Raw genomic sequence first — 12,212 nt, 5'->3', positions numbered from 1 at the left:
GCAGGATTATAAACAACACCTTGTCTAGAGAGAAAGGATTGGGGGTGGGGTTAATGGATGCTCTCAGTGCCGTGGAGGTAATGCTGGAAGCTCTTTCACCATTTTGGGCCGTGAATAACCCTCACCACTTCAGTCATGCTGCTACACCCACAGAATCAAATGTGCTGGGCTCTGGCTTAATTTGCATATTTTTACATGAGCATATGATTTTGTATGCATTATGTGTTCACATCTTTGCATTTGTCTGCATCCCAGAGTACCGAGTCACTACGCCCAAACCAGCCTTAGTTACTGTTGCTACGCCTGTCAAGCATTCGGTTCTCATCACAGCACATAATGCACTTTACAATGATAACTCAGGCACATTTACCACATGAAATATTAGTCATTTTTGAAGCAATGAGACTTTGATTTCATACAAAGTTGGACAAAAGCAGGTTTCTCATTTCTAGCTGGTGACGGATGATTTAGCTAAAATGACACCTGTCGCTCTGACTCTATAACAAGGGTCTGTAATATTCGCTATATATGATATTGTGCTAAAAGACTGAGGTGAGAGCTGCATGTGCCAGGCACGTAAATACAGAAACAGTATTGCTTTTGTATTGCAATGTAGAGCTAGTCTTTCATAGTATTATAAGTTTATTATAAGTATGAGAAGGAAACATGTAAGATTATTTAATATTAACATAACCCTGGCTGCTTAACTTACTTGTTCATATTTTCAAAGTAGATGTGTTAGTTGCAATCCGGTATCACGCCAAAGCATGTAATAGACCTGCCTGTCCACTAGAGGACAGCGTGTCGGTGTCACGTTTTGCCACGTCGAGGCGGGAATATTAAACACGTCTATGATGGTGCAGTACCAGCAGGGAGCAACAAAACCACTCACGTAGGTTTAGGCAACAAAACACTTAAGTTAAGTATTGGATAAACATGATGGTTAGCCTTAAAAGAAGCAGGTAAACTAAGTACAATATGGAAAACGTCACTTACATCACTTACAAAACAAAGCACCGGTCTCCTGGTTGAAAGCCGCACTGAACTTTGTCTGCCGTTCAAGCAACTCACTTCATTTTAAGGCCTGTGTTTGTTGGACCCATCTACCTGCCTTCCCTCCCACCATAAGCAGTCTTTCTCACTTTTTATTCTACGTCACTAGCTCTGAGCGTAGCATATTTACGCAGATACATTTAGTACGGACATGGCGTACAAATGACACGCCAAAAGCAAGAACGGCATTCTTATCGTGCACTTTTGCTTTATTATGCATTATCGTGTCATTCATATGCCTTTTAGTGCGACTGAGCTGCTAGTTGTGAACAGGCCATTCATTTGTTAATGAGCTTGCAGCAGAGATTAGAGCTGACCTACAGCACCGTATAAATGTCAACCTCCCAATCAACTGACTACACCGGCGACAGACACACACCTGTCAACTCCATTTCCCGGGTGCCGTAAGGGTCAACCGCCATCATCGTCTGTGCAACAGCTTTTTTTTTTTTTTTTTTAAGGGCACGCTTGCTTCCATTAACTAGGTCTGCTGCTTAATAAGGGACATCAAATTAATTAGCGTCAAATCAGTCTGTGGAAATGGAGCACAATGTTTCTGTGTCTAGTCACTGATGGAAAAAAAAGCTTGTGGACTATTTTAAGCAGCAGCAGCAGCAGCAATGTGAGACTTTGTGCCCTGTGAAAAAAAACACATGGTAAGATCAAGAACCGTGAAGATAACAAAAATACAGACACCTTTGCTGTCCTGTTAATTGCCTTGTAAACACTAAATCAGCTGCAGCACCTGCTGCAGGGCTCGTAGCTTATTTTATACGTGCACACACCAAAAAATACACCTTTTACTGTGTGAAACCAAAACGGCACTATTAATCTAGACCTTCCTCTCTGCTCTGAATCCGGCTACTCCAGCCAGTCTGACGCCTCTGTCTTGTCTCCAGTGTGTGTGTGTGTGTGTGTGTGAGTGAGTGATGGATGGATGGAGAATGGAAGAAATAGAAGACAATACTGAGACTGATTGGGAATCTGATTATCAGCAGAGACCTCGAGGTTCGTGATTTATGAGTGACAGTTATCAGCTCAACGTCTACATTTAGATTGTTTGTGTGTGTGTGTGTGTGTGTGTGCGTGTGTGCGTGTGTGTGTGTGTGTGTGTGTGTGTGTGTGGGCACGCTTCATGAAATGAAATAAAGTCTGAATACTGACTAGCTGTGAGGGAAGGAGGAGGAGGAGGGAGGAAACGGAGATTAAACGAGGGGAGAAGGAACAAGGAAATAAAACAACAGAGCGCAGGGAGCAGAGGAATGATGGGGATGAAAAAGAGAAGATATGAGGTCACATTAAGGAAGGACTCAGTCAGAGGAGGAGAGTCAGCGAGAGAGATAAGGTAGAGGGAGCGATAAAAGGGCAACGTGTAGTGATGTTACGTGCTGTGCCGAGGCTTCGGAGCGTGTGTCGAGTTATCCAGGAAGTTTTCTGTGAAGCGTGTATCGAGGCTTGTATCGTCTTAGAACAATGACGTCATTGATGACGCCCGAAATACAGTTGAGAACTTATTATCCCTGAATAAAAACAAATATTGTTTCCTATCCATCATTCTCTCCGCCAAGGCCAAGGATATGTTTTCACCGGCGTTGGTTTGTTTGTTTGTTTGTCTGTCTGTTAGCAGAATTACTCATAAAAGTTTGCGACGGATTTGAATTAAATTTTTTTCATTTTGTGGAGGGGTGGGTTGTAGCACAATGAACAATCCATTAGATTTTGGTGGCGATCCGGATCATGATCAGGCTGAGCATTAAGACCACAGGGTATAACACATGCGCAGTGTAGCTGATAACGCATTGATGATGCATGACCCCGCCTTCTCCTGAGAGCAGAGAGATACATGTGTGGATGTGTGGCGAGACATCAAGCTGCTGGCCGTCCGCAGTGAGAAAGAACAAAGCGGTAGATGACGGGATGAGAGACAACGTAGTGTAACGTCAAACAGACATAACAAGGCTGCTGAATGAGAGAGGCATCCGCCAATACGTTACACGGAAACACAACGTGTTAATAATAAGCCGACCACCTCATGGTACCGCCAGCTGTGAGCTGTGATCTGTTTTTAAAGTCACGCACCTTGGCGGAGGTCTGCGCTCTTCGAGTGCCATTCTAGTTTTCCTACAGTTACATGAGCACATTCACTGGCAAAATATGTTCAAAAATGTGGTGCATTAAAGGTCGGAGGGCAGTTGTGCCGTGTAAAAAGCTGTGAAACTGAAAGTAGACACCTGAGTTATACAAAAAAGTGCTTGTCCACAGATTTGGGAGATGCTGCAAGGTGATTATGTTGTGACAAATTGAGAATTAATCCAACACAGTCGACACATTACATGGGCAATAATGGGCTCCCTGGGCCCGACTGGAGTTGAAAAGCCCCATGCTGAGCATCTCCTCCTCCTCTCCGTGGCAACCCCGTTAGCCTCTAATAAGCTCATTTACATAAACAATCTCCGAGGACGCTTCTGACGTCTTCATTGTATTTTTGATTCCCATCAAATAAGAGAAGACACTTCTTCTGGCAAAACACACACACACACACACACATCACAGTGACTGCCAACACAAACACACACAAACAATCGTACTGGGAGCAGCTGTGGTGCCGCTGGCAACAGGATGATGTACGTTGTCATTAGTTTGAATTAACGCTGCTCGGCCAATAAGGGGGCGGCCTCGGTGGAATACACCAATAGCACTGTCTCCTCGAGTCCAACGATTGACTCTGGTGTCTCCAGTGTATCATAACAACGAGCTCCACGCCCCCCACCACTTCCTAGTTTTCACACTTCCATAGCTCTGCAAATAGATTGAAGAACAAGCCAATCAAAAGGGACTTTAATATTGCATTTCACTAGAACTGCGTGGCCTCCAGTGGGTGATACTCTTTCAGTAACAGATCTACAGCAATACGAGTAGCATGAACCATGTTCTGCTCTATGGCAAGCCGTTTTAACATTTAATAGCTAGACAGGATATTCATTAGAGATATCTGCAACTTCAGTTAAAACTCTAATTCAATATATCTCTAATTCTATTTTGACTAGACAAAACTTGAATTTTAGATATTCAAAAGGGGTCGTGTTTATGCTCACGAGTTTCATTTGAAGGCACCACTAGCAGCAAAAGCACAGGTGATATTGATCACATTAACGATTGGCTCAGTTCTGTTAATTGTCCCAGTGAGCCGGTGAACCAGCACGTACAATACCAGGACCTGTGGGATGCAGCCATCATTAATGTGATTAAATACACCTGTGCTTTTCCTGACACGTCAAAAAGTCTGCTGTGAAAAAGGTCTACAGCACGACTCGACACAGAGTTTAAAAGTAAAAGCAGCTCCGGCTCGCTTGAGTGGAGGAGTTGTAGTTCAACCAATATCTGTTGTGCTCCTGCAGCTGGAGCACCGTCGCATGCGACAAATCTTGTCGGTTAACGGTTAATAATCGGTTAACGAGGGTCGGTTATTGGTTAAGAACATTTTTCAAAATGAGCATCCCTAGTTTCTAGGCAAGGTTTGAGTCCAAGAAAGTGAAGAATGATCTAATAAACACTATAACTCAAGGAACGTATACGACTGGACCGCTCACTTAAACAGAGAAGACAAACTGGCACACAGACTGATGAGAGGAGGGTGATGATGAAGGACAGGTGTCAGCAGGGCTAACGAGGGACAGGTGAAATCAATCAGGGCGGAGCAGACAATAACACAGGCGGGGAACACACAAACACACACACAAATGCAGAATCTGAAAAGAGAGATAAAGGTGAGTCTACACCAAAATAAAACAGGAAATAATAACTGAAAACTGGAAACAAAGAAAACATAACAATAGAGGAGAGCGGGACATGACAGCCTGGAGTAGACGTGCATGTGTATCCACGTTGTTGGAAGATCTATCGACCCATGTAGTGTGTTGTAGGCCTACATATAGAACTCTGTGATTCTCAACACAATGCTCAAGATGTTATTGTTTGAGTGCGGATTAAGACAGAAGATCTAAAGCGCTGCAGCCCATAGGTTCTCTCTCTCTCTCACATATTTGATATTGTACTGTATATTTCCCATGTGATTGAAACCTAATATTGTCTCAAAACAACAAGGGCGGTGTCACTAAAGAATACAGTATATGATGTATAAAATAGATTCTTGTAGTTTCTCATTTCCAATCTCATTCTAGTATAGTACAAGGAAAAAAATTGCTGTCACATATAAATGATTAAAAGGGGATTCTTTCCTTTATTCCTGTCAGACTTTATGTCGACCGGACTGGGCGGTTTTCTGTGTTTTGGGTTTTCTGTACTGGCTTTCCCTCATCTACACACCTGCTCTGAATCAACCTTGTTAGTTCTTCCCAACCAATCAGCTCCCCGCCCGTTCCTCGGACCTAATCACCTCATTCTCCTCACCTGAGCTTCTCCGCTCATCTCTCCACCTGCACTTCATCCTCTCGTCAGATCAGTTCATATTTAAGTCCCTGTTTTCAGTTCAGTCTTTGTTGGCTCCTTGATTTTGTTATGAGAGTTTCTGTTTTGCCTCGCCTGCATTGGCTATTGAATTCAAATGATTTCGCCATGTTCCTGTTACCTGTAATCTCCTGCATTTGGGTCCACCTCGTCCACTCTCCCTGATACATTTGCAATTCAACATGGCACTTTTTTTGCAGCATAAAGTCACTTGTTTGCCATTTCAAAACATTCAAAATGCCACACCCATGGACCAACTGGCCGATACACGCACCACCTGGCCGAACACCTAATTGCTTGATTGTCGGCCCATCAGTCAGGATGTAAGCACTATAAAAAGACCACAGGCGAGTCCCCGTTTACAACAGCAATGGAAGCCAACATCGCAGCGAGACATATTATACAATTACGAAGAATTATGATATATACGACTAAAATTACAATATATTTACTTATTATGCACCGAAAAATTAACTTCTATGGCCTCTGCCATTTCTGACAACGTCAACAAACACATCACAACTCGTGAACTCTGAGCTTTCAGAAACTTTCCACTTCCGAGGTCGTGAATACCACAAGAGGGGGGCGTTCATATGGACTGGTCTTCTCGTGAACACGACCCCATTTGAAGGCACCATATGACCCATGTTTGCGCCATATGGTGACAAAATGTATAAATTATTGTATAGTTTTGAATGATGTTTCATTTTGCAAACATGTTCTGCTATTTGTGTGTGTAGTGTTATAACAAAATAAGCCCTGTTTTCAAATTCATGCTTAAGCAATCATAAGGTTGCCTATTTGCACACATCTATCAACATAGCTGCTTGCATATGACACAAAGGAACTTAAATGCCTCCAAAATTAAAATGGGAAGGGGATTTGTGGGTATGAAGGAGGTGAGAGAGGTTTCATTAAAAAAGTAGGATGAAGCCGATAAAAGAATGATGAGAATGGAGGAGTTCAACCTCTAAAGAGATGAGAAGAAAGAGTGCACAGCCAGCAGAGAGGAGGACGGGGACGGAGGGACGAGGTGGACGTCGTCGGGGCCTGCTGGCTAATTAGTGCCCCCGCATGGCTTCTCAGTTGTCGCGCTTTAATTACAGACTTGTGGAGCATGTTGGGAATGACAAAGTGATCCTCCTCCTCCTCTCCCCCAACCCAACTAAACAAAACCCTCCTCTCAAACACACACTTCCACTTTCCCCCCCTCACCCCAATGCTTCGCCACTCACACCAACCCACCGCAAGCTGTTTACTGTACCTGCTAATTGGATTATTTCTCATTCTCAGAGTTGGTTTTATTCACTCGGGTCACACGTAACGGGACAGCCTCTGATGCAAATTGCAGTGCTACCCCGGCCTCGCAACATTCATGTGGGAAAACAAACACAGCGGGAAACAAACAGCTGTTGAGAAGTGCATAAATGAGAGACCTCACTGTAAAGTCATGAGATATTATATTCCTGCCTGCTCCTTAAAATGTCAGGAGAGGTGATGCCTGTTGAGCAGGGCGACTAAGAAACACTCCAACACATTCATTATTACAGAAGAAAAGCTGCTATGTGTTACAGCAATGTGATGTCGAGAACGACGTGTTGTCGCTGCAGTCTGTTCAACCAAACGTGGTGATGTTTTTCCCCCCAGTAGCTGTGATACACACACAGAGGCCCCGTCAATAACCCTTTGTCATTATGACCGGAGGGTGTGTGTGTGTGTGTGTGTGTGTGTGTGTGTGTGTGTGCGTGCGTGTGTGTGTGTGTGTGTGTGTGTGTGTGTGGAGGGAGGGGGGGTTTGACTCTTCCTTCCTTGTCTTCTCCTCTATACTTATGAGTCTCCATGACAACAGAGCCACCGTCCAGCAGCTTGTAGTTTTAAGCAGAGGCACAGAGGTGAAGCTATTAGCTCTGGAGAGAATGATATGATACGCTGCTGGCCTTTTTTGTTTGTGCAAATTACGCATTCAAAAAGAAAAGTCTCATCACACAGAGCCTCAACCTCATCAACCTCAATCTATTCAGCCTCTCTAATCCACTTTCACTATTTACTTCAAAAAACTGATGGGAAATTATGCTTGACATAATAATCGCCAGCTGGCATTTGAAAATGTATTTTTTCATTTTCTTGGGGTTTTAGTCAGAGGATAATATTGCACACTGTGAGTCTGTCCACATCACAGACAGGCGCCCAGCTAAGCATGACTCTCAGCAAATTGCAAGTGTCATAACGCACCGGGATGTGCTTCACATGTGTCCAAAGCGCCCGTCTTCACCACGGGATAAAAGCCCAGAAATGGTTTAATCATTGATGACTACTCTCTGTATATGTGGGCTCTGATGACGAGGCAATCCACAGAATATAACTGCAAATATTGAAACGCATCTGATCTGACAATAAAACAGACGTTACAAAGGCAATAAAAGTATTCAGGAAAATTGTTTTGATTTGCTTTATGTAGGATAAAGTGTCAAATATTCAGCTGCTTTTGGGGGAGAAGAAACAAAACACATTCAGATACTTTTTTTAAAATGAATAATTTCTTACTATAGACACACAAAAGACAATAAAGTCAAAAGAAAATGCATAAAAGACAAACATTTCTGTTTCCTTCTGTTGTGAGGTGTTAACTGCAATAATGCTCCAGAAATGACAATCAGGCTGTGTGTCACGTTTCAGAGCAGCTTCACATAGTACACAATGTGCTGTGTTTAGGGTGGATATATACATTTCTCTGTTCTCTGCCTGTAGCTATGGCCAAAGTCCTTCTTAATTCTGTAAATTACTAAAGATGAAATCATGTTTTTAGATAGAAAGTATCAAATTAAAGTCCTTTATTGGCACACTCTATATTACGACAAAGCAAAATTGTGTTTGGGTCTGTACTTTACACTATACATCCTATATACCACTTTATAGACTGCACATATGTACATACTACATTTATTTATTGACTGCACACACTATGTTCACCCATTCACTCTGTATCTTTTATATCTCTATTATTGTTTTTATAGTTTTTGTATACCTTTACCTCTCCTGTGTTTCACTCTGTTTGATGATGTTGCTGCTTTGACACCTGAATTTCCCTCCGGGGATTAATAAAGGTTCATCTTATCTTATCTTATCTTATCTTATTGTATATACATGATTCCAGCAGTGCATTTGAGTATCAGTTTTGGTGTATTTTCCAAAACGTCTCTTCTGAAGATAATGTGAGTTTTATTTATTTTTCGCTCTCATTTATTTGCAAAATCTGTCTCCATCAATCTCTGCGTCATGACATGAACAAATCCATCCAGTCACTTGGACTCACTCATTGATAGCTGAGGGGAGAAAGTGAAGGGGTGGCCGGAAGGAGGATCTGTCAATGAACGAGAGTCTGTGTGCCTCTGAAGTTAAGACGTCACTGTACCAGTAAATGCGTAAAAACACTTCAAGTTCTATAACAAAAAAGTTGTTTTTAATATTTTGCTTGGACATGACGTGAACTCTGAGTCATCTATTTTTAAATCACCGGGCATGTTTCCATAGCAATTTCAGGGATGTTGTTGCCAAGCAACAGCATCCGATACAATGAAGACATGAATGAAAGTAGACTAACTGTGGCTGCACATCTCCTGGCAACCACCTTTAAAGTGAATGGGCTTAGTCAGACGAGCCGGTTTGGCATCGCATTGTGTTAGCAGAGTTATAACAAAGCCATCTTTATTTATTTATTGTGTGGGCAAATGCGTGAACAGCGCGATGGAACAGTTGGCACTCGTTAATCTGCTACTTCAGCTGCTGTTAAAATCTGTTAAGTGCGTTTATCGACGCTTTTCTTCATCTGACCTATAACCTCTAAAAGTTGCTCCACCTTTATGGTCATTTTCTTCTTGTGTCCCTGTAATGGAAAATTACATAGTATGTAATGATGTCTCTTTATGCATCAGCTGGAAGTTACTGTCTGTGTGCTCTTTGTCTCATGTAGTGGGAAAGCACTGAGTATTTACTTTTACTGAGACACTGTCTGAGTAAAACAACTCCTTATCTGTGTTAAACAACTCCTTTTCTCTCAGTCCCTGTTGTAGATTTCCATATAATCACATTGTAATAATCTCCTGCAGCACACTCTTCTGCAGACTTTGAGTGTCTCTTCTTGCAAGAATAAAATACAACAAAGACATTTCATCTGTTTGAGATCTTCATTTCAACGTTCATTAGGACTCATCTTAGAATATTGACAGCATTTCCATTACAGTCCCCATCTCCAGATTGAGACATTTGGCGTGCGTAAAGGGAGTGCGTCCTTTTGCGCGCACTGATGAATAAAAGACTCCTCGGAAACAAGAGAAAAGTCAAACTGTTTGTTGTAGGTAAAGAATAGGAGACCGTGTAGTCTGTGTTAAATCATGCAGAGCCCTCCATATCCTCCTGAGACCCAGCACATTGACATGTGTCCTCTTTAGTGGACATTTTGTCCACATGCATATCCTCTTACTCTTTTGACTTACTCTAGCAACCCCTGGTGTATTGTAAAGAGGACATCCTGGGCTTTCCAGTGATATGGCATGTGTTTTTTTAATCAAGTTGAATGTATTCTTGGTTTAATATCACTCTACAGCCATAATCTGTTCATTTGTTTAGTCTTTTCACACTGAAATGGTCCTGTGGTCCACTACCACAGTGGACATGTTGTAAAATAAAGAATAAAGTTCAAAAAGCTTAAATTTTAAGATTTTCTTTTAACCCTAAATAGGAAGGAAATCACACAAAAAAAGTAATTGGAAGACTCTTTTTTTACTCGGTTCCCAGGAGGATATGTTAACGGTGTCCGTGTGTAAAGTGGGAATAAACTTGGAGCAGGTTTTACCTTCAATACAGCAGATGCTCTTGTTTAAAGGCAGATAGTGCATGTTTAAAGGCAGATAGTGCATGCTAAAAGGTAGATAGTGCATGTTTGAAGGTAGAAAGTGCATGTTTAAAGGCAGATAGTGCATGTTTAAAGGCAGATAGTGCACGTTTAAATGTAGATAGTGCATGTTTAAAGGCTGATAGTGCATGTTTAAAGGCAGATAGTGCATGTTTAAAGGCTGATAGTGCATGTTTAAAGGCAGATAGTGCATGTTTAAAGGCTGATAGTGCATGTTTAAAGCCAGATAGTGCATGTTTAAAGGCAGATAGTGCATGTTTAAAGGCAGATAGTGCATGTTTAAGGGCTGATAGTGCATGTTTAAAGCCAGATAGTGCATGTTTAAAGGCAGATAGTGCATGTTTAAAGGCAGATAGTGCATGTTTAAAGGCAGATAGTGCATGTTTAAAGGCAGATAGTGCATGTTTAAAGGCTGATAGTGCATGTTTAAAGGCAGATAGTGCATGTTTAAAGGCTGATAGTGCATGTTTAAAGGCTGATAGTGCATGTTTAAAGCCAGATAGTGCATGTTTAAAGGCAGATAGTGCATGTTTAAAGGTAGATAGTGCATGTTTAAAGGCGGATAGTGCATGTTTAAAGTTCTTAAACAAATACATTTTTAAATAAGAGAAAAGTCAAACTAATTATTATAGGAAAAGAACAGGAGACGTGTAGTCTAGATGTTAAATCGCCATGCAGAGCCCTCCAGATGTTAACAGCGTCCGTGCGTAAAGTGAGAATAAACTTGGAGCAGGTTTTACCTTCAATACAGCAGATTCTCCATAGACCGGAGTGAGTGAGATCTCCCTTCTTGGTTCTAGGCTGGGTGTCGTCCGTCGATGCATTGGTGATGTTGCAGATGTACGCCCGAGAATAGAGCCAGTAGTCCGTGCCGATGGCGATGGTCATGAGGCTGAAGGCTGCAAAAGCCCCCACAGTGGCCAGCAGCGTCTGAACCCCACGGTCACACCAACCCATGATGGAGCTTCATACTAGTCCAACAGGCTCACCGGTCCAACATGCGCTCAGAGGAGCTCAGAGGAGCGCGTCAGGGCGCGGATGATCTGCTCATAAGGTCTAGGTGCGTCTCTCTGCTCCTAGGCTAAAAAAAAGTGTAGTCCAGGAAAAAAAAGAAGAAGAAGCAGTAATATTGTCTGAAAGGCTCACCTGATGCTCAAAGCAACTGGTTGCAGCTGTGAATATGAGAGGACACCACTTGTGTCCACTCCAGAGGCTCCACACAGGTGTGATGCGCGCACATCGTGTACCAATTCCCAACACTTCCAACCTCCTCACCACTCCTGTCTTTATCTTTGTCTCAAAACTCTTTTCTCTGTTCCTACACAGACTGCGCCTCTGTTAAACCCCATTGCCAAAGAAGACTATACGTCAATGGCTCTAAAGTGAGACCCCACCCTCACCAAATCTAACCAATGGAGGTGCTGTTGATTAAAGAAAGAAAAAAACTCTCTCTGTGACATTACAATTTACTCCATGATGAGCTATAGTGTAAAAGAAAAAGGGGTTTTTACAGATTTTTTTCAAGACATTTTACATCTTTTGTCTGTATTTCAAAATGACAGAAAACAATGTAAAAATGACATGTTTCATTTGTGATTTATATGTAAATGGTCTTAGATTTACAGTATTTTTTGTAATCACAATCGTAATTATCTGTATTTAAGCTTTAATCATTTTTAAAGATTATTATTCTGTTTTTTAGAGGATTATGACTCGATTTTAACAATTAATTTATGCTAGAAGAAAAGTATTTCTAAAAATATTTCTTGTAAAAAAACTG

General features: G+C 41.9%; 1 protein-coding gene across 1 annotated transcript in view; it reads right to left on the bottom strand.

Moving 5' to 3' along the window:
* The window catches only part of LOC119502547 (voltage-dependent calcium channel gamma-4 subunit-like), a 28,653-nt gene extending 16,861 nt beyond the window's left edge, over nt 1–11,792 (bottom strand). Inside the window, exon 1 of the mRNA XM_037793603.1 lies at nt 11,173–11,792. Within this exon, the coding sequence (XP_037649531.1) occupies nt 11,173–11,389 (217 nt within the window). The 5' untranslated portion in view covers nt 11,390–11,792. The remainder of the gene's footprint in view (nt 1–11,172) is intronic.
* Between the last annotated feature and the right edge of the window lie 420 nt (nt 11,793–12,212).

This window comes from Sebastes umbrosus, chromosome 14 (genome assembly GCF_015220745.1).
Source record: "Sebastes umbrosus isolate fSebUmb1 chromosome 14, fSebUmb1.pri, whole genome shotgun sequence".
Lineage (NCBI taxonomy): Eukaryota > Metazoa > Chordata > Actinopteri > Perciformes > Sebastidae > Sebastes > Sebastes umbrosus.
The sequence above is the reverse complement of the archived record's forward strand: the minus strand, read 5'-3'. Positions and strand labels throughout refer to the sequence as shown.